General features: G+C 39.7%; 2 protein-coding genes across 5 annotated transcripts in view; one reads left to right on the forward strand and one right to left on the reverse strand.

The window, feature by feature from the left end:
- abcf1 (ATP-binding cassette, sub-family F (GCN20), member 1) lies at window positions 1-26,467 on the forward strand. 3 transcript variants are annotated; one of them, XM_067611758.1, is made up of 27 exons: window positions 1-237; window positions 3,817-3,866; window positions 4,001-4,078; window positions 7,682-7,805; window positions 7,899-7,933; window positions 8,021-8,104; window positions 13,017-13,067; window positions 13,368-13,451; window positions 14,673-14,729; window positions 14,830-14,910; window positions 14,994-15,089; window positions 15,346-15,468; window positions 15,587-15,687; window positions 16,862-16,947; window positions 17,047-17,186; window positions 18,230-18,378; window positions 20,026-20,109; window positions 21,172-21,296; window positions 21,631-21,743; window positions 21,894-22,068; window positions 22,736-22,810; window positions 23,229-23,299; window positions 23,391-23,423; window positions 24,069-24,237; window positions 24,325-24,389; window positions 24,478-24,550; window positions 26,023-26,467. In XM_067611758.1, the coding sequence occupies exons 1-27, from the start codon at window positions 177-179 to the stop codon at window positions 26,187-26,189; spliced, it is 2,550 nt and encodes an 849-aa protein (XP_067467859.1). In that variant the 5' UTR covers window positions 1-176; the 3' UTR covers window positions 26,190-26,467. The 3 variants fall into 3 exon arrangements, with proteins under 3 accessions (XP_067467859.1, XP_067467860.1, XP_067467861.1); XM_067611759.1 differs by having other exon boundaries at window positions 3,820-3,866; XM_067611760.1 differs by lacking the exon at window positions 13,017-13,067.
- The window catches only part of mrps18b (mitochondrial ribosomal protein S18B), a 6,861-nt gene continuing 5,832 nt past the window's right edge, over window positions 26,461-27,489 (reverse strand). For both annotated transcript variants that reach the window (XM_067611763.1, XM_067611764.1), the window contains exon 8: window positions 26,461-26,815. In XM_067611763.1, the coding sequence (XP_067467864.1) occupies window positions 26,595-26,815 (221 nt within the window). In that variant the 3' untranslated portion in view covers window positions 26,461-26,594. The remainder of the gene's footprint in view (window positions 26,816-27,489) is intronic.

Consider the following 27,489-nt stretch of genomic DNA (forward strand, 5'->3'; position numbering starts at 1 on the left):
TACGTAATTCAACAGTTGGTGGCGATAGTGCTCCGAATGGTGGCAATTCGCCATTAAACAGGAAGAAGAAGAAGACCCGGCATCTGCTTCATCACGTCGTTGGGCCGCATGACATGTGTGCGGTAGATAAACCTCTAGCTACGTTATTTCTATAAAGTCGCAGTTCAAGTAACAAAATGCCGAAGAAAGTGAAAGAAGAAGCAGAGTGGGTGGACGATGAAGTCGCCCCAGCAGCGGGTGAGAGTTATGAGTTAATGTTGCGTGAGAAACTAGCCAGAAGGCTAGATAGCGTTACAGCTAGCGTAAACGTTAATTTAGCAGTGGTCCGGAGGTGTCGGTTATACCAGACTCCATTGAAAATAATCAATTTTAACACTTATCCGCTTATTGGCAACGGTGTATATCTTGTCATAAACGAGGATAAGTTTTTCATGAATCGCTAGCATCTTTTGACTAATTCGGATGTAAGATGATCCGCCTATCGCCGTTAATATCAGTAAAATCGCAACTTTTGGAACTGAAATAAATTGCTCATGGGATAAATGGGGCCTTAAATGCTATTTATAATAGTGTTACAATGGCCATATTGGCATGAAGAGGCGAACTAACGGTTGATAAGTACTCAATCTAAACAAATGCTGTGGGATGTATGTAGAATTAACAGGCGGTTCTGCGAAAATAATGTTCTACCAGGAATGTATTGTTATCTGCGACCGCTACCGAAAACAAGATCATAATATTGCCGTATTTACGAATTAAGTTTGGTGTGACAGTATAACACGTACATGGAGCTCATTTGGCCATTAAATGGGACTATGTCAATGTAAACAATATAAAAATAATGTGGCAGACAGCAGGTATGAAGGCATAGACTAATAGGGAACAATGTTATATTAAAAATACCAATATTTATTGTACAAAATATAGTTAGATATAATTAGTAAAATCCAACTTAATTGTAAGTGATAAATAAACTTTAATGGAATAGCGAACGGCGTGGTGTGTCCCAATGACTTCAGCTGAAACGTGCAGTTTCAGCTGTCCGTGACGCGTCTGTTCATTCATGAAAGTGATGCAATGCTGTTGTAAGCGTTGACGTGAAATAATGCGACAGTTTAGTCTCAATTTGACAGTAAAAACAGATACTATTTGGACTCCAGCCGTTATTTAATAGCTTTTTTTAAGTTAACATTAGCAATACATTTAACTGTGTGAAATAATCTAGGTAATGCTAAAGTGCAAATGAAATGAAACCATGACAACGAGCTTAAAGTGCTGACTCTTAGGTGTTCAACATGCCTATTTGGTGAACAGTGTGGAACCCAAAAGCTCCTCATACAGATGACAAACGAATGGCAAAGATGAAGTGTGTTAGTATGGTGTTGTTCCACCACGAGCCTCCACAGTCAATCAATCATTTTCTTCTATATAGCGCCAAATCATAATAAAAGGCATCTCAGGGCACTTTTCACATAGAGCAGGTCTAGACCGTACTCTTTAATTCACAGAGACCCAAAAATTCCCCATGAGCAAGCACTTGGTCACAGCGGTAAGGAAAAACTCCCCTTTAACAGGTAGAAACCCTGCTTGTGGTGGGCGGCCTGGAGAGAATTGTGCCTGTCCCCTAAACGCCTCTCATGCAAACTATTGGTAGACAGTACAATTTACTAGTCCTCCCTAAATGCCTCACCGGCAGGCTGTCAGTAGATGCTACGATTTACGACAATTTTGAGTTGACTGGGAGTTGATCGGATGAACTGTAGTGCCCGTTCAGAACGTGCCTGAGACATCCTGCACTATGTCTTTAACATGCATGCAAAGTTTCCACATGTGAGGAACGGGAATAAATGGTAAATGGACTGTACATGTATATCGCCTTTCTAGTCTTACGCCAACTCAAAGCGCTTTTACACCATGTGTCACATTCACCCATTCACACACATTCATACGCTGAATGGGTACAGAGGCTACCATGCAGGGTCCCAACCTGCCCATTAGGGGGAACTAACCATTCACATTCATACACTGATGGAACAGCCATCAGGAGCAATTTGGGGTTCAGTATCTTGCCCAAGGACACTTTGACATGCAGACTTGAGTAGCGAGGAATCGGACTGCCGATCTTCCAATTAGTGGATGATCCGCTTTACCTCCTGAGCCAAAGCCAAATAGACTGTCTCTACTCTACTTTCTACTGTCTAAACTTTTTCCATTCATTCTCTATGGTAGTTCTCATCACTATGGGTGTAATCCCACCTCTGACCACAATATGGGTTGTAATGGCAGATTGGCGCTGTCCATATTTCCGCTCATTGAATCCACGTGCAGAAGATGCAACAGCAACGTTGTTTATGAGGTATTCTTATATATTTCTGAACGTGCCTGAGACATCTAAGTCTTGAACGTACATGCCGAGTTTCGTTCACAGTACACAGTTCTATGTTAGAGCTTAAGTCTCTTACATTTTTTCAAGTCATTATCACTACACATGTAATCCCATCTCTGATCACAGTGTGAGTTGCAATGGCAGAGTGACACTGTCTGTGTTTCTACTTGTTAACTTCACAGGCAGAAGAAGCAAATCAATGTTGTAGAAGCAACGTCTGAACGTGCCTGAGACATCGTGCGCTAAGTCTTGCACCTAAGTTACATGTTACAAATGACAGTGTTCATTTTGTTTATCTCCCCATTCGATACCGAGGGGGTGCATTTTCTTCACCTCAGAGTTGGTTCAAGTTGTTTAATCCTGCAGTGTGTGTTGGTCAGCCAGTCTCGTTTGTTACCCCAGGAGTTTCTAGTTCTTATCAATTACCAGTTTCCATTCCAATATGATAAAAAAAATCTCATGTTTAGATAACAAAAATATCTTTTATTCTTTTCAATTTTCAATTCATGGACTTGCATGCGATTCCATTCGTACTTTTTTTTGGAGGTCAGCGGACACGTCACTAGTAAACACGATTGCAGCATGATAACTTTCCAGAGTTGTAAAATCCAGTCTGTGAATATTACAAACTATTGTGCAGTGTTTTTCTGATCAGCCTTTAAAGGCAATAATCTGTTACTCCAACCGGACTTGCTGGATCATATTTCATTGTCTCACTGGCACTTTAAACAACACACCCACACAAACACAGCCCATTGTATTGTTTTACACAGTGCTGTTTTCAGTCTGAATGTAGCTGAGGAGTTCTTGTACACTGAAAAGTGACAGCTGAATTACAACAGGAAACAGTCACATACATACATACATACACGGAGTGTCACGGCTTGGTATCACTGGCTCTACTGGACATGCTAGAGAGGTGCTAACGCTGACTGATGACACACTTGGAAACTGACACTGTGCTTAAATGTTTGGTCAGATTTGATGTGCAACCTCGCTTACAGCTAATTAGCTTCCTGCATGCATTTCTTTCATAAAGTGAAGCCACACTTCAGAGCGTTTATCTTTTAAGTGTTCCATCTTTCACTCAATACTGTTGTGATAGCTATATATGCTTGTATGTAAATAAGCCAACATACTGTTGTGTTTCTGCATGATGGAGACATATTATGGCATACAGACACGTCTTTGAAGATATGTAGCGCGTTTAGGAACCAATAAGCAGAATCGAAATTAAAATTTCTTGGAATCCTTTGGAATCGGAATTTCGGAACCGGTTCTAATTTGGAACTGGTCCTTGACACCCAACTCTAGTGGCCAGTAATACAAAGGGAGCCCACCTTTGAGTTAGATAGGCAGGGATAACCCTGTTTACTTTCCCAGATCACTGATGTTTATTGTTTTTGTGTTAACACTCTGTTTTCTTCCAGCAGAAAAAACTGTGAAAAAGGGGAAGAAAGATAAAAAGGGGAAAAAGAGTGTGAGTGCTTACAAATACTGATTTTTTTTGTTTGTTTGTTTGTTTTCAAGTATTAAAATTGCTTTATAGCTGATGATTTGTACCTGTGGCCTAATGCCTCTCATTGGATTTGCTGTGTGAATCTTTTTCTCCAGTTCTTTGAGGAACTCGCCACAGATAGCAAACCTGAAAAGGCAGTTGAGATGGCTGTGAAAGACACGCAAGGAAAACAGGTAATCTTCACTCTGAAAGTATATATTACACTAATGGGATGACTGATGGTGCACCGTGTCGGCTAACGGAACTCTTTAGGCTTGCGGCAAATGAAGTTCTCGATTACTCTGTTTAACGTTGTCAGATAAGGCTAACCCATTGTTACTAAAAATGGGGAAAGAACAGATGAGACCTTTCTTGGTCTTGAGAAGCTGCAGCATTTATTAACTGACACACTGTAGCCTGTACTGTACATTTACTGCCAAATTGACAACTTACTGCTCACCTTTTAGTCTGCTCTGTTCACATTCACCGTCACTTTTCTGCTGCTTGCTCTCTCACTTAACCACTCACTTGCTTAAATACTGCTCTGTTCCTTAAAAGGAGTTACGCTACCAGGAGTTTCCCAGGCAATGACACAGACGTTGACTTATGTTTTGAAACAGCGCTGCTCAGAGGCTCCCAAATGCTATTGATTACCAAATGAATGGGTAATTGGCATTGTTTTTCGCATTTAAAAAATATTTTTTGACCTGTCGGGGGTTCTTGTTAGGGTTCTCTGTACAAGTATATGGGAAACACTGAGAGGTATGATGTGGAACGAAGGTCCCTGGCTGAAATTGTACCAGGGACTTTGCAGTTATCGGTATACACCTGAACCATTTGGCTACTGGGGTGCTCCAGTGTGCTGGTAGTTTTAACATGTTGGTCTCATGTTTAAAGAGGCTCCCAAGTCACTTTTCTGTAATGCCCCATTTTCACCTGGTATTAACATGTGATCTGCATCTGGATAATGACATCTGATTGGTCTTTGTATTTACACCTGGTATTAAAATGCATTCTACTTTTCTCAGTTGTGCCCACATTGTGATGGGATCTCAATATGAAAATTAGTCAGGTGGAGCTGGCAGACTTGTCAACAAATATGGAGCATCCCAGATCAAAGAAACTGCAGCCATGAAAGGACGTCATTCATTTCTAAATTGCGGGAAGACTTGTAGCTACAGCTACTACTTGTAATTTTTGTGGGACTTGCTTTAGTTGACAAGAAGAGGCGGAGCTAGGTGACCTTTCAACTTACAGGGCCTTTTTTTTCCGCCTCTCACGAACTAGTGCAGTGCCCATTTAAAATATGCCTGTTCAGAATGGGCCTATTGCTTGGCCACAGGTATTGCTGCTTCAACGCATAGAAAAATGAATACTGTTGATGTGAGGTGTGAATGAGTGTACCAACAACGTGAAAGAAACTAACATTCTATTATACAGTGAATCTTTTCTAATTTCAAGTAAGTATTCAAGTATGGACGGTTCTGGAGATATGCAAAGGACATACAGACAGACAGAGTCCTTGTTTTATAGTTCCATGTGGTCATGCAGTACAGATTGCGTTTACACCTGCTGAGATCTGATCACAATGCGAGCCTGACCACTTCCAAATGTGGTCTGGCTGATCTGATTGCATTCCAATCAGAGTGCATTAACCTGTGTTTTTTTCTTCATCCAGATAACGTATCCAGATACAGATTGCATGTTAGTGCCAGGTGTTAAATTGGGTATAAAAAGTCATAATTGAAGAGGTTGGACCTAGCAACATATCTTCCAAGTCTGAATTAATTGAATGAACTGTGCTGTTCTACCCTCTTAAGAGCAGCATTGAGTGCTCCGTTGGTACACAGGATGTGCACAGTGTTGAGTATAGGTCACCCACATTTTGAAAGAGCTCAACACTACAGAGGAAAATAGACTCATGCACCAGTGTAAACAGCTGTATTGATTAAAGCAGATCTGTCAGATGTGCAACTGAAAATGCTTTCTGTGTAGACACAGTGTAAGACATTCACGCAGAGCAATCACACACCTTTTCTCAATTTTTCTAATTTTTCCACATTATGAAAATCTAGCAAAAGGCTTTAGATACAGCATGCAGGCAAAAAGGAATTGAAGCACACCTAACGTCTTAACATTTTGAACCAGAAGTCATTATTTTAAACAATAGATAAAGCCAGAAATATTGTATGTCAGAAATATGACTCTTGATTTCTTCTAACATACATGCCAGCTTACTGTAAAATAGGCTGCGCTTTGGTTTACTATATGCAGTGTTTAGCCTTTTTTGTTAAAAAGCTATATGGTCTGGCCAGTGTTGTAAATGTGATAAGCCTGATGAAGATCAGCCAGACCATAAGTAAACGCAGTAAGCGAGACAGTGTGAGTTCTTCTCATTGTTTTCAAGTTGCACTTTCCTCCGATGCACCTGTCACATATTCAGGTGTGCAGGGATTTTTTTTTAGTAGTGTTGTAAATGTAAAATTATTATTATTAATTAATTATTTATTCATTTATTTACAATCTTTTGAAACTTAAACCTCAGTTGAAGTTAAGGTCAGTTTTGGTTGGATATTATATCCTTTTTTTTTAATATATGTTTTTGTGTTGCTGTCTTGACAAATTCTGAACCAAGAATTTGCACTGAAATATTCAATAGTTTCTAGAGATACTATTGGCAGTCATACTGAATGAATACATTCAGGACATCCAGCTTTGGATGATGTAATAGTCATGATCGGGCCGACGCTATTTCAGCCATAACTCTAATGTAGCCCATCTCACCTTGTAAATGGTCACACAGTTTAATAATTAATGTTACGCAGCTTTTGCACTGCAATGTATCTCAAGAATATAGTATATCAGTGCTGCTGCATTCAGATGCTGCAGAGATTTAATGAACTGAAGGAGAAGCTTTTCATACAGTACAAAGCAGTTGTGGACAGCATACTGTAAGAATCACCCACATTCATTTACAGATCAGTAGAGATGCTTTAACCACATTAAATGTTATTTTCCGTACTGATTTTGGTTGGAGAGTGTTTAAGCAACTTATTTATATTTAAAGCACTAATCCATTATTTCAGCACCTTTACAGCAAGTATTTAGTTTGCTCTTGTTGATAAAAATCACCAAGTGGCAGCTGAGTGACTTTGCTCCCAAAACAGACATGGTTCTGAGATGTCTAAGACCCATTTTCCACAAAAACACCAACAACTCGCTTTGTGCTGCCTATTTGTGTGTCTCCTCCCAGCAGTTCACTGTGCATGCAGCACTGGGCACCATAATACCACACAGATGGACAAAGCAAATTTCAAGGTCAGGAAAATACCAAACTGTCCATGTGCTGGGCTGGTCGTTGCACTATCACGAAAAAGTAGGGCCCAATGTTGTATTTGGTGTTCAAATTATTTAAACAAGTCTGAACTGGCAGCCATAATGGGCTACTCACAGTCCTCTGTGTTGTGATTATATTTGGATTTAAAGGTCCAACATGTTAGAGTACGCTTAGACATTATCGCTGTGACCGCAATACCTGGCTTAGACGTTGCCACTTTATGACGATAACACCTGAAATGGGGGGACGAATTGTCTTGTTCTCCACCCCATTCCGGCGCCAGTGATAGTTGCATCTTATTTTTGACATTTATTATTTATTTATACACATTATATTGCAGATATTGGGTTGGTGCTCATTACAGATCAACAATGTCAATATCAGCTTCTAAATCCCCTTCTCAAACCTCAAGACTTGGATAGCCTTCTGTCTAATTTCAATTTAAAATTGTTCTTTTAAGCCTCAGAAAAAGAAGAAAGACCGACGGAAAGGAAAAGGTGGAGATGCAGATGAGGACGATGAGGACGTCATGCTGAAACTGAAGAATCTCTCAGTGCAAGCGAGTGATGAGGAGGATGAGCCAGGTATGATGTTTCAAGACTGCTCTGTGTGAAATGATTTCTTCTCTCATACTTGTACAGTGGTTGTTCAGTGTGTTTGTCTTTCCGCCCCCACAGTCCTCGCCCCCAGTAAAGGAAACAAGAAGAATAAGGTTTGTCATTAGTCTGCATTGGCACACTGTCCTTCACCTCCACCCTCCTTATTCCTGGCAGTGTAAAACATATCTGCTGTTCTTCAGGGTGGAAACATCTTTGCTGCTCTCAGCCAGGGCCAGAGTGATGAGGATGAGGACGCTGATTTGGATGAAGAACCAGTAAAAAAGGTACAGTTCTGGACTTCACATGGCTTCAAATGACCACGGTGTTTACTGAATTGAGAGGGGACATATTATGCTTTTCCTTATTTTCAGCCATATATAATGTCACAATGTCGAATGTTCATGTTAAAATTGGCCGATAACAAGGTAAATGTATGTGGAAGTAATCCCTTTGTGCAAAAAGCACCGGCTTCAGATTGCTCTGAATGCTGTTTCCAATGGTTTTTTTTCTACTTTCAGCCCGAGCTGACGTCAGCTCATGACAGATTTATGTATTTGAACATCTGCTACATGCACAGCGTGCAAGTTCACTACCCTGCCCTGGGGGTTGTCACGCTGAGCCATGACTCCATTACACAGCACAGCAAAGTCAAATCAGTAGTTTACTTGTTGGAGGTGTGCTGGTCGTCTGCAGCTCTTCATAAAACATCTCATTGGGGCTGTTTGTACTTGTACTATTCCTCCCTGCATTATTTCTAACTGATTTGCTGCACAAATAGTTCAAAATATCTCCATGTGTTTTTTTCATTTCCTGTAAATTCTTCACAATAAAAGTCTCCCATTATTTAGTCATTTTAAAAGCTTTTAATGTGAAGCAGTAAAGCAGGAAATGTTTGGTTTGCATTGGCGGTGAAGTTACACAACTCTGATATGTAAAGCTGGCCAATCAGAATAGAGTGAGCTCATGGAGAGGGGGGCCTTAAAGAGACAGGAGCTAAAAACGGCCTGTAAAGAGAAACTGTATATACTGAGGGGCTGCAAAAAGGACCAGTATGAGATAAATAAGGAGTTTTTTCAACTATGAATCACGCAAAGCTACTTAAGTGGAGTCCAAAAATAAAAATTTAGAGCTGAAATGAGCATAATAGGTCCTCTTGAAGTTTGACTGCATGTGTCTCCTCTTCATGTAATTTGCTATAATCAACGCAAGTCCTGCATTTGTCCCGACCGTTCACCTGCCTGCCACCAGGAAGAAATATGAAATAATGGGCCCCTGGACACAGGTTTCCAAACACCCTCATTCTAACAGGGTAGACATTGATCATGATGGAAAAACACTAGATCTTGACTTTTTTTTTTTTTTTACATTTTTACTTTAAAATGATAGGAATAGGAAGCCTTATTACCATATTGGCCCGAGTATAAGGTAAACCTTGATTATAAATCGACCCCCCCTTTTTCCAACAGCTGTTTTTGGAAAAAGACTCTCTGAAGATACATCACACTTTAACAATCATCCAGTTTCTCTGAGAAACTGTTAATTCTTGAAGCCTTTTCTCTTGTAAAAGTGAAACTTTCCATTAAAACAGAATGTAAATCCCACGTTTTTGTATCTTCTCTATCAGTCACACACTTGCACACTCTTCTGTCAGGCTCTTGGAAGTGGTCAAAATTAGGGATGCATGATGTTGGATTTTTTGTCGATATCCGATATGCCGATATTTCCAACTCATTGTGGCTGATTGCCAATACCGATATATGCACATATTTTTTCCAGCTGGCTGAGGAGACTATTATGCATGCAAGCATAGCTTGTACTAAGTATGATCAAGAAAGACAATATATGAAGGAAGAATTTAGGAAGACTGGATTCAGGGGCTCAGCATTAAAACGAATAAACTTGCCAAGTAGGTGGAGCAGTAGAGTTTTCTTTGAGTTTATTAGACAGACAGGATTAATGTGTAGGATTTAATCTCTGGTCCACATTCCGGAGCAGAAAGTGGCGGTATTGCACCTAATACACTGGTTGCCAACTGCCTTTATAAACCAAAAAGAAGAAGATGAAGTTTTTTTATTTTTCAAACAGAATGGTACATCCTGTCAGCCAACGGATTTCTTATCTGTGCAGCTGAACACCGCAGCACCTCGATGGACTATTTCACCCTGATGGTCCCGGTGCGTCCTCCGCAGGCTCCACTTCACTCAGCTGCCCGTCAGACCCGCTGCTTCTTCCCACTTTAACCCGAATAACAAATCGGGGCTCGGTGGTCCAGTTGGATCCACATGGAGAGCCGGGGCTAATGTTAGCTGGGAGGCTAGCGGAGCGTTAGCCGCAGCATGACCGGAGGAGCCAGCTAGCCTTCGCTAGCCTCCCAGCTAACGTTAGCCCTGGCTCTCTATGTGGAGCACCGAGCCCCGGTTTGTTATTCAGGTTAAAGTGGGAAGAAGCAGCGGGTCTGATGGGCAGCTTGAGTGAAGTGGAGCCTGTGGAGGAAGTACCGGGACCGTCAGGGTGACACAGTCCATCAAGGGAAGCACAGCCAGGTGGCGGAGAGATGGCGACATATCGGCCTCTCATAATCAGCAGAATTTGCCGATGCTGATATTTCATTTTAGAGCTTTTATCGGCCAATACCGATGCCGTGCTGATAATATCGTGCATCCCTAGTCAAAATGATTTTCTCTAGCAATTAGCATTTTTCAGGCTGTCTGTTTGAGCTCCTCATCATCTGTGACAGCAGTATTTCTCTGCTGTTTGACAGATGATTCAGTCCTTGCTGTGTGACGGCATTTTCGCTTGTCATGAATTTATGTCCTCTGCAGCAGAAGAACACGTTACAGGAGCCTTCAGAAACTCCTGCACGTTAAACTGGGCTAACCAAACTCTTTTAGTGCTGACTCTAACATAAACAGAATGGAAGAAACTTGCTAGCCTAGCAACATTAAGGCTACAAACAACTCATAATTCATAACTCTCTGATGGATATATGATGTTGTGAACATGTAATTGTCTAGTCCCTGAATGTATGATGACCCCTACTTTTTCAAACCTAATTTTCAGAAGAAAATATTGTTTTATATTCCGGCCAATACAGTAGATCAAATGGTTTAAAGTCAGTCTCAGTAATAATGGAGAATGAAAGAATATAAGAGCAAACCGCCACCAAAACTACACTTAAGTATGCCAACTGAGTCACTTGTTTGTTGTTTGACTTTTTGTCCAGATCTTAATTTTTGAGATCAATTTTTTGTTGTTTTTTTTTGTCCGGATCTCAATCCTATTGAGAATATGTGGCTAGATGTGGAAAAAGGCTGTTGACTCCTGATCCCATGATTTTACATAGAAGAATGAGGCAGCATTGCTGACAGAGACCTATGCAAACAAACTCATGGCTGTAACTGCTGCCAAAGATGCATCTACTAAATACTGACTTTAAGGGGATGAATACTTATGTAAAACATGTATTTACTATTTTATATTTGCAATGAATTTCTTTCCATCTAACAGTTTTCTATTGATGTGTGTCAAAGGATTACTTAGATTGACTGCATACTTTTTACAGGCAAGATTATTAGCAAAAATGATCAGTATCATCTGATGTGAAAAGAAAAGTATTGTGATAAATGTTTTAGCTGTATCGCCCAGCCCTATGTTCTTACCAGTACAGCCTCACACCCAAACTCAAAACATTATAGTGACTTTTCTGCTGCATAAGATGTTTTTCATGAACAATTGACTGAGAGCTTTGGCTTTCCAACAACAAATCTTAACAGCAGTCATAATACCCAGAAGGTCTGGCTTTGGGGCCCTTTGAACCCTTCTCAGCTTAGGTTTTTGGTGTGTCACCATACTTTTTCTGTTTATTCCCTAACATGCAGTATGTCTGCCCACTAATACTTTTGTAGGCATACATACTGTATAGTTCCTTATATGTGAACTAACAGACAGTCTTTGTTTTACCGAGTGGCCACGTTTGTGAAATACTACTACTACTAATACTACTACTCTGCTCTGCTTCTATATTTATTCATCTTAACATTTATATAAAGTGTATGTACAGATATGCCATATTCATGTCATGTTTGATTTACTGAAGGGAGAAAATGACACTAATGTTGAAAACATGCTGAAAAAATTAAATGCAAAACATGGCAATTATGTACGTATAGCCTTGATATATAGTAGTTCATTAATAGAGCAAATATTTCTAATAGGATTGGCCAATAATGCAATATTATTGACTATTACTTTCAGTAGAATCATATTGTGGTGATATGATCATATCATATGATTGTTCTTCACAATAATGTTGTTTTCTTCCATGTGTGCTGCACACAGCGCAGCACAGGAGAGACAGTTACTGTACGTGCAATAAAAGCCTTGTGAGTTAAAAAGTCAATAAGAAAAAGCTTTTAAAAGATAAGGCGCTTCACACAGAAGCGAATGAAGAGTGAGTCTGTTGCATCAGCTGCGCTGATCTGAATACATGGCGGGAAATCGCCACTGGCAAGCGGTTTATGATAATTGCAATGCTGCAAATGCAAGGGCTTTCATCGGCAGACCATAGGTCCAGTCACCATTATGTTACCTCATTTGGGGATAGATAGTGATTTAGTGATTTAACAGACATTTATTTAAATGAAATCTTCGAGATTGTAACTTGAAGATGAATATATTTAGTGGAAATCATGAAAATGCAGCTGTTTCTGACTCATCCTGCAGAAGACTGGCCATGTTAAAACTGTTGATGAACTACAGTGTCATGGCTGCAGTTTTGTGACAGGCATGTTTGTGCCTTTACTTTGGATTTACTGTAAATGAGCTGCTGGGGTTAAAACACAAATCTGGCTTAAACACTATCATACTGGGCTCTGGTATATGTAAAGCTCTTAATATGAGCACAATAAGAAGGAGAAGTGGCCCTCTTGAATTCAGTTGTTCATTAAGTTAAAAATGTGAACCTTTCCTGCAGTTGTTCAAATATGAATGAATGTGGCATAAAAGCAGTTTGTGGTGGTATTTGGGACTTAACAGGCACAAGAGTGAAACCTGATAATGAATACTAAAGAGGAATAATGTGTTGTCTTTTGAAATTGATGCTTGCAACCGCAACTTCTCTGCTTTGACAGATTTATGAATCTGTATTCTCTTAAAGCACTGGGTATATCTGTACTTATCTGTGCATCTTTGATACAGGAGGTTGAGAAGGGCAAGAAAAAAGATAAATCTAAGCCTAAGAAAGTGAAGGTGGGTGCTGGAAAATCTCTATTTCCCTTTTATCATCTTTCTATTTCCTCCCTTTTAACCTCTCTCCTCAGTCAACTAATTTTTCCATGGACAAATATTACTGGAACATATATAGGCATCACACAGATCATTTTCTTTTTCTTTCATCTTTTCATGTCTGACATGTTTCCTCTGTCATCTGCCTTGCACATCACAGGTTTTTTATAACCTGTAATCTAAAATCTAAAATAACTGAATCATTCTGAGCCTCTTGACATAACTAACTTTGCTGATGGTGAATTGTGTGTTTGATCTTGTCAGGCTGTATCCGATGAGGAGGATGAGGCAGAGAAGGATGATGAAAAGAAAACTTCAAAGACCAAGGCAGAAGCCAAGCTGTCCAAGGTGGGTGCAGCTTCATAACATCTGTGACAAGAACACATTAGAAATACAAAAATCGTAAATTTAGCCACTAGTAAAATAAGCATCATTATTTTCTTATATTATTACTGATAAGAATGATGGGTGAAACTATGAAAATAATACCCACGTTTTAATAAACAAGAATAATCCTTTAAATTAGCCTTAAAAGTAAGAGCAGCTGTGTAACAATGGAAGAAGTCGGACATGTTTAAGTAAATATGGCATAAAGTGGGATATGTAGCCAACCTGTGTGGATGAATGACATCGCACAGTGCTGAAAAACAAGTGAGTGCCCTGCTTATTTCTTGCTTACATATTAAGAACAGACAGATACTTAAATATAACAAACCATTCAACATTTATTAAAATGACAATACATGTTTTTGAAAAATGCGCTCACTTACTTTCTTACAACACATACGTGTTAATCAGTGAGCTCTAGATGTTTGGCCAGAGCCAGGCCAGCTGTTTCTCCCTTATTCCAGTCTTTATGCTAAGCTAGGCTAACCACATTGGCCCAGGCCTGGGGTGCCCGGAGAGCCTTTGTTGGCAGCCTATGCCCAAAGTGGGCCACAGGCTTTAATGGAATAATAGGCTAACCATATCCTGACTCCAACTTAATACACAGACAGGAGACAAATTCCACAGTCCTTGTTTTGAGTAAAAATGCATGCTTAAGTTAAGCTGAAGCTAGTATGAGCTTCAGTTGTGAGCTATCCTCATCTGAGAGATTCTACTCTTTGGCATGTTCTCTCAAAATACATATAGGCATGAGAGTATTATATGAAGACAGACTTGAAAAAAATCAGAACCTGGTCTTTAAGTTAAAGTGGCTATAATTGATATTTTTATAGTAAGAAAGAACAAAATGACAACGTATAATGTGAGAGGCTTTGCTTGTACTGATGAACCTTGAAAGAATTGTCAGCGACTCTGGAGCTCCCTTCAGCTTCATGGAGTTTTATTGGAGTTTCAGTTCACAACTTTATTGTTTTGCTTCACTCTCAGTGTGCTCATAGTGTCGTTTTGGGCCACAGCAGGCAGCTGTTTTCAGGGAAAAAGTTCTAAAAAGTCGCTGTACACTACCTGCTCAACACCAAAAGACAAACAGACAGTTGGCTGTAGACTAGCTAGCTGGTGAATATAGCGGCGCATTTAGCAGTTAAAGAGCCAGATATTTCCCTAAGGAGTTCTGTTTTGTAGTCACCAGAGAATGATGAGGACGAGAAGCCAAAGAAGGGGAAGAAAGACCAACAGAAGGTGAGTAATAAGCCCTGATGTTGGTTCTGTTCTTTCCATTTTTCTTTCATTTTCAGCATCTTCCAGGTAACCATGTTGTGATTTCACTCTGTCCATGTAGAAAGGAAAACCATCTGAGCGCCCCCGCAGCGAGGATGAAGATGAGGGACAGGAGAATAGTGACGGAGGTGACATGATGATGGTATGTTTGTCTTGCCAGGCTGTCCCTTCTGTCTCTGCTCTGGATCAGTGTTTGAACTTTTATCTGTCTCTGGCTGTAATCAGAGTGCTGAGGATGTCATTGCGGAGCAGGCTAAGCAACAGGATGATGACCCGTTTGCTAACCTGAGCAAAAAGGAGAAGAAGAAGAAGAAGAAACAGGTAATCACATTATAGTCTGATGCATTTACCTTGTACAATTTCATTTCAGAAAATGGTATCACATAAAAACAACCTCTTATTTAAAGGGGAATTACAGTCAGTTTAGGTCTTGGTCAGTGCTACTCAACTGTGAAAACAGTTTCCTGTGGCTCTGGAGGAGCTTTGTCAATTCTCAGAAAGTAACCCTGATGATGTGTTCAGGTTTATTTTGCGTTTTTTGATTCTTATAAGTCTGTGTTGATGTGTTTGATTACAGATGGAGTATGAACGTCAGGTGGCCAGTGTTCGTGCTCAGAATGACTTGGAGGGAGATTTCTCTATTTCCCAGGCTGAGATGTCCTCTAGACAGGCCATGCTGGAGAATGCCTCTGACATCAAGGTTACCTATCTTACAGTCTTCTCAATGATGAAAAAGTTCTTAATATGCTTTAAACCCTGAAAGAAGAGTTTTGCATGTTGCATGTACTGTAGAAACGGTCTCTATTTGTGTTCTTTAGCTGGAGAGGTTCAGCATATCTGCCCACGGCAAGGAGCTTTTTGTCAATGCTGACCTTCTGATAGTGGCAGGAAGAAGATATGGTTTGGTTGGACCAAATGGGTAAATACCATTTTTTGTTTTGTTTTTTATTAAACAATGACTGGCTGTGAATACAAACACAGACCTAACGACTTTTACTTAACTTTGAGTTATTTTATATGATCACGCTCTGATTAGGATGAATCTGGTGAAGGTGCTTTCTGCCATACTGAACACGTTACTGTGGCACTGGAGCATTTTTCAGTTGTGAAACTCAGTCCACATATACTTGGATTATGCAACATGATGAGTACATTATGATGGCAAAAACAAGATGAGTGTCATACACTGATGGCAGAGGCTGCCATGCAAGGTGCCAGCTTGCTCATCAGGACTGATACAGCATACAGGAGCGATACTATCCAAAGCGCCCCATAATGTTTCTGTGCTCACCCATTCTCACACACACACACACACACACACTTCGGGGTTCAGTATCTTGCTAAAGGACACTTTGGCATGCGGAATGGAGGAGCCAGGGATTGAACCACCAACCCTCTGATTAGTGGACAGCCCGCTCTACCTCCTGAGCCACTGCCGCCCTCTAAATTGTGAATATTAAAATAGGTTACATAAACAGGTTTGAATAACTTTTATGACTTCTGTTCAGATCTTTTTAGAGTGACATTTATTTTGAAGCACAGGAGAGAATGCTTTACAGCTCCAGGGCTAAGCTGTAGCTAACTTCCCCCCTCAACATACTAAGCTGCTGGTCAACAAAACTTGCAAACTTTGCTTGGTTGTGGAATAGCTGTAGCATTTAGTTTCTCACAAACTAGATCATACTGGACATTCTCTGTTACATTTACAGTTTACTGCTAATGTTCATCACACTTGTCTTATTGGCAGTGTCTCCTTGGTTCTTTTCTTTTCTGTTCTTTTGATATGCAACAACAAGTTGCATAATTATATATACATTTTCCCCACCTGCAGTCACACCAAATAAGCATTTTGGTGTGGAGTGCACAGTTTACTGTCACATTACATAATTTCTTCCACTGTCCTCCAGACTTATAAAAATTCAAGTCATTTTCAGTGGCACAATGCACTGTCAAAGTCTGAATTGTTTTCCCTGCAGTATGACCAGAAGCCAGCTCACTATGGCTTGTTATAGTAGCCAACATCTATCTTGATGTTCACCTGTACGTTGATAAGAAATGATTCAGTCTTCTCTTTTCTCCATCTTATCTTTCAGCAAAGGAAAGACCACATTACTGAAACACATAGCCAACAGAGCTCTCAGTATTCCACCCAACATCGATGTTCTGCTGTGTGAACAGGGTGAGTCAGAATGTGCTCTGTCATTTCTTTCTCTTCTCGTCTCTGTCCATGCCGTTCTGTCCCAATCACTCTTTTGTGTGTGTGTGTGTTTTCCACCAGAGGTGGTGGCTGACGACACGCCGGCAGTGCAGGCGGTGCTGAAGGCAGACACCCGCCGTCTGAAGCTGCTGGAGGAGGAGAAGCAGCTCCAGGCGCGTCTGGAGAAGGGAGAGGACAGTGTGGCTGAGAGACTGGAGAAGGTGAGTGAGTGTACCACTGTAGTGTAATATTGTAAAGCCAAATACAGCGAGGTAAACAAATACCAGTTACTTTTTCAGTTAGTCAGGACAGCTTGCAGCATCAGTGCCTATAAGATAGTGTTTTCTTGGTTTTTCATCCCAGTACCATGGGGTGTAAAGGCCAATCCACATAGAGAGCATTTTTAGAAGTATTTTGACAGATACCATTTATCAAATTTATCAACCCGCACTGATTTTGACAGATGTGAGATGTGTCATCCAACAACCCGCAATTTTTTTGCACTCTCAATTTTTTTCTCTTTGCTGCACTTATTGACAGGTAATCTGTAGCACTGAAGCAATGAATCAATAAATAAAAACAATGCTGATTTCTCTCTGTGAAGCCTACATGAAAACTATTTTTGTTTAGTAAATGTCAGCTGTCAGTCAGCCTGGTGAAGACCTTTTGGCTGGCCACAGACAGCTGGTTCTGAAGACAGTGATGGTGTGACAGTGACAGTGTGAATTGAGCAGACAGAACACCTCAATAGTGCTTATGTGTTGCTCTAGTATCTACACTGGTGTTAAAACTGCACTGATCAACATTTTTTAATTAACAGTGTGTCAAATGACTGTGTCAAGTGAGAGGTGTCACTTGTAGCGATGAACCCATAGAAAACTGTTACCAATTCTGCAGCTCATCTCAGCTCTACAGCGTATTTTAACCTCTTTTAGCTCATTGTTTTGGTTTCATGGCAATTTTACTGTTTTGGTTCTGTGTCACTGCTCTCATAATCTGGTTTCCAGCAGCAGAGGTGAACAGTGTCCACTGTAAACATTCATCACAACTTACAGACTGACTTCATTGTTAAACCTCTGTGGTCTGTACTTGCTGTTGTTGTACACCCAGTTTTCCTGTGTAGTGAGGGATTTAAAGTGACATTTCAGGTGTGCTTACTTTCAGTTTGACCTCCAAATGAAGTGGTTTAGATAGTCTGGCTGCTGACTCGCTTACAGCCTGTCAGATCATCTGACTGCTTGTGTTTCTCCTCCTCGTCCAACAGGTCTATGAAGAGCTGAGGGCCATTGGAGCTGCAGCAGCTGAGGCCAAGGCCCGAAGGATCTTGGCTGGTCTGTCATTTACCCCTGAGATGCAGAACAGACCTACCAAGAGGTTCTCCGGAGGTTGGAGAATGAGAGTCTCCCTTGCCAGGTACATATCACAAACTTCTTGTATGGAACTGATCCAACATTAACCAGTCAGTAATAGTGCTGGGCAGCACACCAGTTCATCCGGTATACCAGTTTTAATTTCCCGTATGATATGAATTTTTCATTTATTACAATACGGGTGTATAGCTGAAACAATTGCTGTAACTGTTCAAAAGGCAGCAAAATATATAATATTTTTCTGGGCAAAGAACGCTACAGTCAGGGCAAGCTGTATAGAGTATATTAAGAGGGGACCCCTATTAAGTGCGTTATCTTCTTACTAACGGTTATAACTTTATAACAGAACAATTAATAACCCACAACTAACTCTCTTTAACAGTGCAAAACACCATCAATTTGTGACACATAAACAATTTGTAACACTAATAATTGCACAAAATTACAGTGTGCAGGGTAACAACATGCTTGGGTACAGGTCGCTAGCTAGTCAGGGAGCTCAGTTATTGAGATTCTAGAGATTCAGATTGAGATTTGGGCAAACGAGGCCTCATGCATAATGACGGTTATTGGGGCAATATCCATTAGTCTCCCGTCATTGCACTTACTTACTGTACTTTTTTTTAGTTTCCTTACAGTCTAACCACAGTGAAAGTCAGCCTTATACATGTAAACAAAATAGGGCTGTCATTCAATCAAATTTTCATTGGATGAATAATCTCTGTTACTTTCATAAGGAGAGAAGTGCTACATCAATAGCCTTCTAGGATTAATCCATTATTTCCTGCGGTGGGAGGGACAGACTAACAAATTACCTGTGAAAAAACACCCCTGTTGTTTTCACAACTTTGAACTCGCCCAACCTAATGGAGACTGCTGGGTCTCAACATTTACTAAACATACTGAATGATTACTGAATCAGTGTTTCTCCTATAATTATAACCCCCGCCAGGCCAAAAAAAATTTTTAATGACAAAATAACGCCAATATCCTTTCATTCTGAAATGAATAGCGTTTGGGAGCCTCTGTGCAGTCCTGTTCCTATATGCGATGTGTTGTGTTGTTACCTGGGAAACTAGCAAGGGGCAGAAAAGTGACGGTGAGAGTGAGTGGAGCAGAGGAAAAGGTTAGCAGTAAGTGTTCAGTCTGGCAGTAAATATACAGTACAGGCTACAGTGTAACAGTTGATAAATTCTGCAGCTTCTCAAGACAAAGAAAAGTCACATCTGTGTTGGAAAAGTGAAGGGGATTAGCTCCAAAGTTAATAACAATAGGTTAGCCTAATCTGAAAACGCTAAACAGGGAAATAGGAAACGGAAAAATGTGTGGCTGCTGAGATCACTCTGTCCCATAACATCCAACAATTCCATAACCCCCCCCCAAATTAAAGGACATACTGATACTGTTTGTTTAATTTGTCATCCATCTGTAGTTCCTGTGTTTATTCTCATTAAGAGTCAGAAACAAGCCTTTGAAGTGATTCATGTAAACTCTATGTACTCCTGACAGTAGAATAAACCACTATAAACCTATAGAAAGGCCCAGTCATGCAAAAAAAGGGGAAAAAAGTGAAATACTGTGAAACTGCCTGAATCTTAAAAAATGTTGTGCTACAAATTTTTGGTCATAATGCCCCACACTGGTCAGAGCAAAGCTCTTCTTAACTCACTCTCACTTTCTGTACCCCCAGAGCTCTGTTCATGGAACCCACTCTCCTGATGCTGGATGAACCCACCAACCACCTGGATCTGAACGCCGTCATCTGGCTCAACAAGTATAAAGCAGCTGTAGTGTTTCCCTGTATCATATCACTGAGTATTTATTAATGATCTTCTTTAAATGCAGTTCAGAATGGCAGGGAGATATTTAAGTCAACTGATGTCAGAATATGTCTGTATGGATGATGGAAATGAACTAGAGCTGCAATGATTAGTTGATTAATTGAATAGTTGATCGACAGAAAATTGGCAACTCTTTTGATAACCGATTAATCGTTTCGAGTAATTTTTTTTTTTTTTTTTTTTTTTTTAAGAAAAAATGCTTTCAGCTTCGCAAATGTGAATATTGTCTGGTTTCTTTAGTCCTCTATGCAGCGAACTGAATATCTTTGGGTTGTGGACTGTTGGTGGGGACAAAATAAAACATTTGAGGCTGCAGCCTGGGCTTTGGAAAACAGTGATTGATATTTTTCACTATTCTCTGACATTTTATGGACCAAATGATTAACTGAGAAAATAATCTACAGATTAATCAATTGTGAAAATAATCGTCAGTTGCAACCCTAAAGTAAACTAAAGTTAAAAAAAAAAACTTAATTAGGTAAAAACTAAAGTAAAGTAAAAACTAAAGTAAAGAGTTAGATCTGATTGAACTTTGATTGAACTTTAAATTGACAGGCACGTTCCGGCTATTGGTTATTAGCATATTACCACGCCCCCGTTTCTCTATATAAGGAAAGCTCTGTTGGAGCAGTGCAGCAGTGCAGAGAGCTGTCTTTGTCATTGCAAAGAGGGCCATGATGGTAAAAAAGAAAAGAGCAACTTTACTGCTGAGAAGTAGAAGCCAGAAAAGGCAGATTTGGCTGGTAAACATGTCATTGGCACAACCGTTTGGAGCCCAGTTGTGAATACAGCCTGCGTACCTGTTGCACCACTACGTCTATAACAAAATAAAATCTATTGTTATCTAAAAGTGGGAACAGTAATATATTAATTTAATTACATTTGACATATGACTGCAGGGTGAAAAAGGCAAATTTGCTGTAGCTGTCTGATAGTTACAAGAGATTTCTGTGCTCATCCTTTAAAGAGACTCGTGTTCTGTTTTCTACCTGCAGCTACCTTCAAGGTTGGAAGAAGACTCTTCTCATAGTTTCCCACGACCAGAGTTTCCTTGATGATGTGTGTACAGATATCATCCACTTAGACAACCAGAAACTCTACTATTACAGAGGGAACTACTGTAAGTATCCATTCAGATTAATATTTTACAGATTGGATATAGACAGTGTTATACGTTAGAAACTTTTGTTTTTCAGCAGTTTTATTACTTATTTTTGTAGCTCTCTTACAATCGGAATATAATAAACTCTGAATAATTACTGCGCTGAAATCCAGAGAATTCATTGGAAATTACAGCAGCCCAGCTGTCATAGTAGAAACACAGAATTTAGTGAGAAACAAGCAACAGACAGACTACAGACAGAAGTGGATCAGCCAGAGTGGGACACACAAAGCTGAGTACTGACAGAGACCTTTCTTTTCATTACTTTGTGCTTGCTTTGGCTTTCTCTAAGTGACATTCAAGAAGATGTACGTGCAGAAACAAAAAGAACTCCAGAAACAGTACGACAAGCAGGAGAAGAAACTCAAGGATCTGAAGGCTGGTGGCAAGTCCACCAAACAGGCTGTGAGTATAACTGTTCAGCTCTCTGAATCAGCCCCCACCAAGAAACAGGCTGATTAACAGACTTTAAACTGAAAACCAATCTACAAATAAAGCTAAATGAATAAAAATACGAAACATTTAATTTTTGCATTTTTGTAATGTTCCCCTCAGGAGAAGCAGACGAAGGAGGCCCTGACCAGAAAGCAACAGAAAGGCAAGAAGAAGGGAGGTCAGGAGGAGGAGAGCCAGGAAACCACAGAGCTGCTAAAGAGGCCTAAAGAGTACACTGTCAAGTTCACCTTCCCCAACCCTCCACCTCTCTCTCCACCTGTACTTGGACTCCACAGTAAGAAGAACCTTGCTGCATGTCAAACCCCTCTTTAATGACTGACAATTCCATGTGGTGCATGTAGAAAGAGTAGACAAATTCCTTCAAGGGCTGGTTTTGTGGAAAACAAGAAGAATGATCTTTGTGATGGATCAAGAGTGAGCGGTGTTAAGGCGGAACCCGTCAATACGTCACAGCCAAGAGTCAAATATGCAGGAAGCGTTAGCACAAGGCCACCGCTGAGTGCGTACGCAACTTCTGTAGTCGGAGTTTGCATTTCATGCAGATGAGGAACAAAGCAGGACACTGGAAGTGTGCTAAAGCTTAGTTAGTGACCTCTGGCTACTTTTTCAGAAAAGTAGACACGATTTTACTGTTCTGAAACATCCTTTTGAAATCTCAACTGCACAACAGCAGGTTCTTCCCCTTCACTCAGGATCAGACTCCACTTCATAGACCACTATATGCTGTTTTAACATCTCCAGCAGCAGCCATTATTCTGTCTAAGGGAACTTGCATTATTCATTTGATTGTATGATTGGCTGTGAGTGTATATTTTTTTTTTACCAGTTTATGCAGTGGTATAAAGAACAGAGCTTAAATAAATGTCATCTAATAGAGGCATTATATCACACAGAGACACAATAACCTTATTCCAGCTTTGCCCTGTTTAACCCCTATGCAGGTGTTGATTTTGGCTACGAGGGTCAGAAACCTCTCTTCAAGAATGTTGACTTTGGAATTGACATGGACTCCAGGAGTAAGTATGCAGCAGCTTTTACTTTAATTTGAGGAACTTTAATAACATATAACAAACAAATGATCACACTGACTCGTGTGTGAAGAAGCAGCTACAAAAACAGTTTACATACTCAGTGTGTACCTGGAGGATTAAGCAGTTGATCCACTAGAGGGCAGATCAGGGCTGAATCATCCCTGCCAACACTACAGTATCTTCTTTAGAACTTCAGATGTAGGGATTTAAATAGAGCTAAACATGGAAGACACAAGGAGATCACTACATTGTTAACATTGAGATTTGGGCAGAAAAACCAGAAGCTGCATCATTAAAGCTTAGTTGTTGTGGTTTGTTCTCAACCTTACATCCTGACCCCACCTTTTACCATTCCACAGTGTTTCTATTCTGACATATTTTTTTTCCCCCTGCCTACCTTCAGTTTGCATAGTTGGACCCAATGGTGTTGGGAAGAGTACCCTGCTGTTACTGCTCACTGGGAAATTAAATCCTGTAAGTATGTAGATATGCAGATATTAAATTATGCAAAAATATGTGATTCACTCATGAGTGAACTGGATCTGTTTTTTTTTTTTTTTTCCAGACTAAAGGTGAGATGAGGAAGAATCATCGTTTGGTAAGTAACTTACTGTTGATGTTTGAGTCTAAAATACACACTGTGCGTCACACCATAAAGTCACAGTCACTCGTCCACCTGAAATAGGTGGAGCCAGATGCTAGTTGATGCAGTGACCAGACCTGCAAAAATTAGTCGATTCAATCGATGAGTTGACAACTATAAAATTAATCGCTAACTATTTTGACGATTAATTAATCATTTTGAGTCATTTTTTTAAGAAGTACATTTCCAAATTCTCTGGTTCCAGCTTCTCAAATGTTATTATTTTCTGGCTTCTTTAGTCATCTATGACAATAAACGAAATATCTTTAAGTCGTGGACAAAACAAGACATTTGAGAATGTCATCTTTGGCTTTGGGAAACAGTGATTGACATTTTTCACCATTTTCTGACATTTTATGGACCAAACAGCTAATCCATTAATCCAGAAAAGAATCTACAGATTAATCAATAAGGAAAATAATGAAAATAATGGTTAGTTGCAGCCCTAGTAGTGACTACTCCCGGGGCTAGTCAGTGAACTGCTACTTGCGAGCTACCCTGGCATTTTATTCACCATTGTACACCACTTCATTCAATAAAATGTTACTGAAGACAGAAAATCTCTCTCTCTCTCTCTCTCTCTCTCTCTCTTCTTTGCAGAAAGTGGGCTTCTTCAACCAGCAGTATGCTGATCAGTTGAACATGGAGGAGACAGCCACAGAGTACCTGATGAGGAACTTCAACCTTCCCTACCAGGACGGCAGGAAGTGCCTGGGACGTTTTGGCTTGGAGAGCCATGCACACACCATTCAGATCTCCAAACTGTCCGGTATGAACCTGAGTTAAAAGACATTTACATTAAACTGGCATGAAGGAGGCATGTTCTAATGTGGTGTCTGGATTTGTCCTCAAACAGGTGGTCAGAAGGCCAGAGTAGTGTTTGCTGAACTTGCCTGTCGTCAGCCTGATGTACTGATCCTGGTGAGAACTAGTAAACCTTTTATCATACTGATGATGTTTTACCTGAATGAATTTTGTGAATGACTTCTTTTCTGCATTCCTCTTGTAGGATGAACCCACTAACAATCTTGACATTGAGTCCATTGATGCGTTATCAGAGGCCATCAATGAATACAAAGGAGGTATGTGGAGCACTTCAGCAAGAGTGCTCGTTTCATGTGAGGCATCCATTCGCGGCTCATGAGTTAACAATCAAAGGATCGTAACGATGTTCTTGCTACTTTACTGCATATCATGCAGAACATTGTCCAAACTCTGCTGTAATGTTTTATGTTTTTTAAATCCAATTCTCAAATTGATCATCATACTGTAGTAAAATGAATGGAAACTTACTGAATCTAAACTTAACCTATTTCAAATTTAGATTTCTTGTCCAAATTTCAAACCGTTTCATTGTGTTTAGTATGTATTGTATCATTCATGTTGTCATGTAGCCAGGATGTTGGGTTATTATAAAAACAGTCTGGTTCACAGTAAGTGTGTTAAAGAAGAACACCATACTTAAACCAAAAAGGTATTTTCATTAATTTTTTAACAGCCACTCTGTGTTGCTTTGGTGAGAAGTTATGCAGTGGTCAGTTTCAAAACTGAAACTAGTCTCTACAGCTCTGCATGTTTTAGGGGATGAGATGACATCAATTTCAAACATTTCTCATAACTATTGGTCACTTGGATCTCCAAGACATTATTTGCTACTGTTGCTGGTTCTGATTTTATTGTAAGATGTTTGATTAAAAATGTGTGCACTTGATGTCAGTGCCTTATGGCTATGCTAAGCCTTTTAGGCCAATATTGATATTTGAGGGTTAAAACAACTCTGATAATACAGTACCAGGCAAAATTTTGGACACACTTTCCCATTCCCTTGAATGAGAAATTGTACCCAAACTTTTGACTGGTACTGTATACAGGCAGGTTATTTCTTTTTTAATGTACACATAAGGATCCTTTGAATTTGGTTCTTAAAGAATAGTGACCAAGATATAGTGAGTGGGAAATTTTATGTAATGGAAAAACTGATTCTAAAGTCCCTTATAATTTTGACAGTTCTGTAGTGACATTTACTGTTAATGATCAGACAACATATTCTGGAAGCACATTTCCACTAGAAAAACACGTAAGTATAAATTAAAATTACTTGCATTAAGTTAAAATAATGACATACTAAGTGAAAATACTATATCAAAATTATGATACTACGTCACAATTTTGTAATAGTGAGTCAAAGCTGAGGTATATCAAATTGTTTTGACTCTCATAATTTTGACTTGGTATGCCATAAATGAGTTTCGCAAGTATTTTTATTTTTGTCATTCCCAAAATTTCATTTATATATTTTTCTTTTTCTGGTAGAAACGAGCTTCCATAAACATATATATACGGATTTATTGGTAATAAGCTAAAATCAGATGAGATCAGGCCATTGATGCATTGATCAGGTTCTCAGTTGGATGTGAGTAAAAACTCTAGACAATGAGTAGATGGTGCAAGACTATGTTTGAATGATCAATTAATAAGATAAACCTATCCAGCACATCTTTAAAACATCAGTGTATTGGTTGAGTAACAAACTGTCCCTTTTTCTGTCATCCAGCTGTGATCATAGTGAGTCATGATGCTCGGCTCATCACAGAGACTCAGTGCCAGATGTGGGTGGTGGAGGACTGTACTGTTAACCAGATTGACGGAGACTTCGACGACTACAAACGGGAAGTGCTGGAGGCCCTGGGAGAGACCATGGTCAACAAGGTCCACCCATGATCCCACAGAGCTGCTGTCAGGACACAAGGCTGTCCCTCTCAATCATATGCTACCCACACTCCACATGGACTGGTTAGCATGTCTCAACAACTAACATTGGATTTGTTGTTGCTTTTATTCTGGACTGTAACATCTGTAATGAGTTGGAGTTGGACAGATAATGTACTGGAGTGTTAATTCTACCATTCATTTCTATAAATAGAGAGAGATACAATGTCTTGAATAGTGGTCTGTGGTTACGATCCTAAAGCCAAACAATAAAATAAATCCATTTTTCATTTTGTTTCACTGTGCAGTCTTTATGTGCATGATTCAACATCATATAAACAGGTTTATATGATCTGATATACATGTTTAACAAATGTGTACAGTTATTCCATTAATGACATCACCATCACAGCATGATCAACAGGACTGAGTCTGTAGTCCCTTCTTCAGGTAAGCCTTGTACATCTTCTTGACTTTAGCCACTTCGTTCTGATCAGGTGATATCTCACTGTACCATTTATACCAGGTGTCACCAGAGGTTAAGGATGGGGGAGGTGGTGTGGACCCCACAGCATCATGGGAATTGGAGTAGTCTTCTACTGAGAATTCCACATATGGTATTTGAAAGGGAAGCAAGCCTGTAATGACAAGGTGTTAGTGATGCCTTGCTGGTTCTGTTTTCTAATAAAGAAAATCAATCTTCATCCCACATCTAATTAGAAGTCTTAATACGCTGAACAGAAATCATTACACTTTGGTGTTGGAAGATTTAACTGTCTGTAAAACCCACTTTGTTAACCTACGAACAAGAATATCAAGGCTGACTTTGAGTAGTGCACTGTATTGCCTAGAGCTGCAATGATTAATCGCCAACTGTAACTTATTGATTAATAGTTTTGAGTCCAACTTCTAAAATGTGAATATTTTCTGGTTTCTTTAGTCCTCTGACAGACAACTGAATATCTTTTGGGCTGTGGACTGCTGGTTGGGACAAAATTGCTGTTTGATTCAATAGGGGTGTGCAAAACCAATGTAAAAACACTCAATGTGATAATCCTGAGATCAATCAGTAGTATCTTATTTGTAGATGTGGATTGTTAGAAACTTTAAGAAAATTGTCTGTTATTGTATGCAGCCTTAGCCCTGATATAATGTCTCAGTAACGTGGTTGGGCCGAAAGTCTAAACCCATTGTGGGAATGCTTTAAAATAAATCATAGGGGGTTGTACGGGGGACATTAATTTACAGTACCTGTAAGTAAAATAATTATGTAAAAATAATAGTAATTTCTTTAGATCTTTGAAGTAATGTA

The sequence above is a fragment of the Thunnus thynnus genome, chromosome 15, assembly GCF_963924715.1.
Source record: "Thunnus thynnus chromosome 15, fThuThy2.1, whole genome shotgun sequence".
Taxonomy (NCBI): Eukaryota; Metazoa; Chordata; class Actinopteri; order Scombriformes; family Scombridae; genus Thunnus; species Thunnus thynnus.

Excerpts from the sequence above, each read along its gene's own strand:
- abcf1 (XM_067611758.1), top strand. The coding sequence starts at position 177 with ATGCCGAAGAAAGTGAAAGAAGAAGCAGAGTGGGTGGACGATGAAGTC. Across the intron at positions 18,379-20,025 it reads ATGAGAGTCTCCCTTGCCAG|AGCTCTGTTCATGGAACCCA; the intron begins GTACATATCACA and ends CTGTACCCCCAG. Across the intron at positions 22,811-23,228 it reads AATTGACATGGACTCCAGGA|TTTGCATAGTTGGACCCAAT; the intron begins GTAAGTATGCAG and ends GCCTACCTTCAG.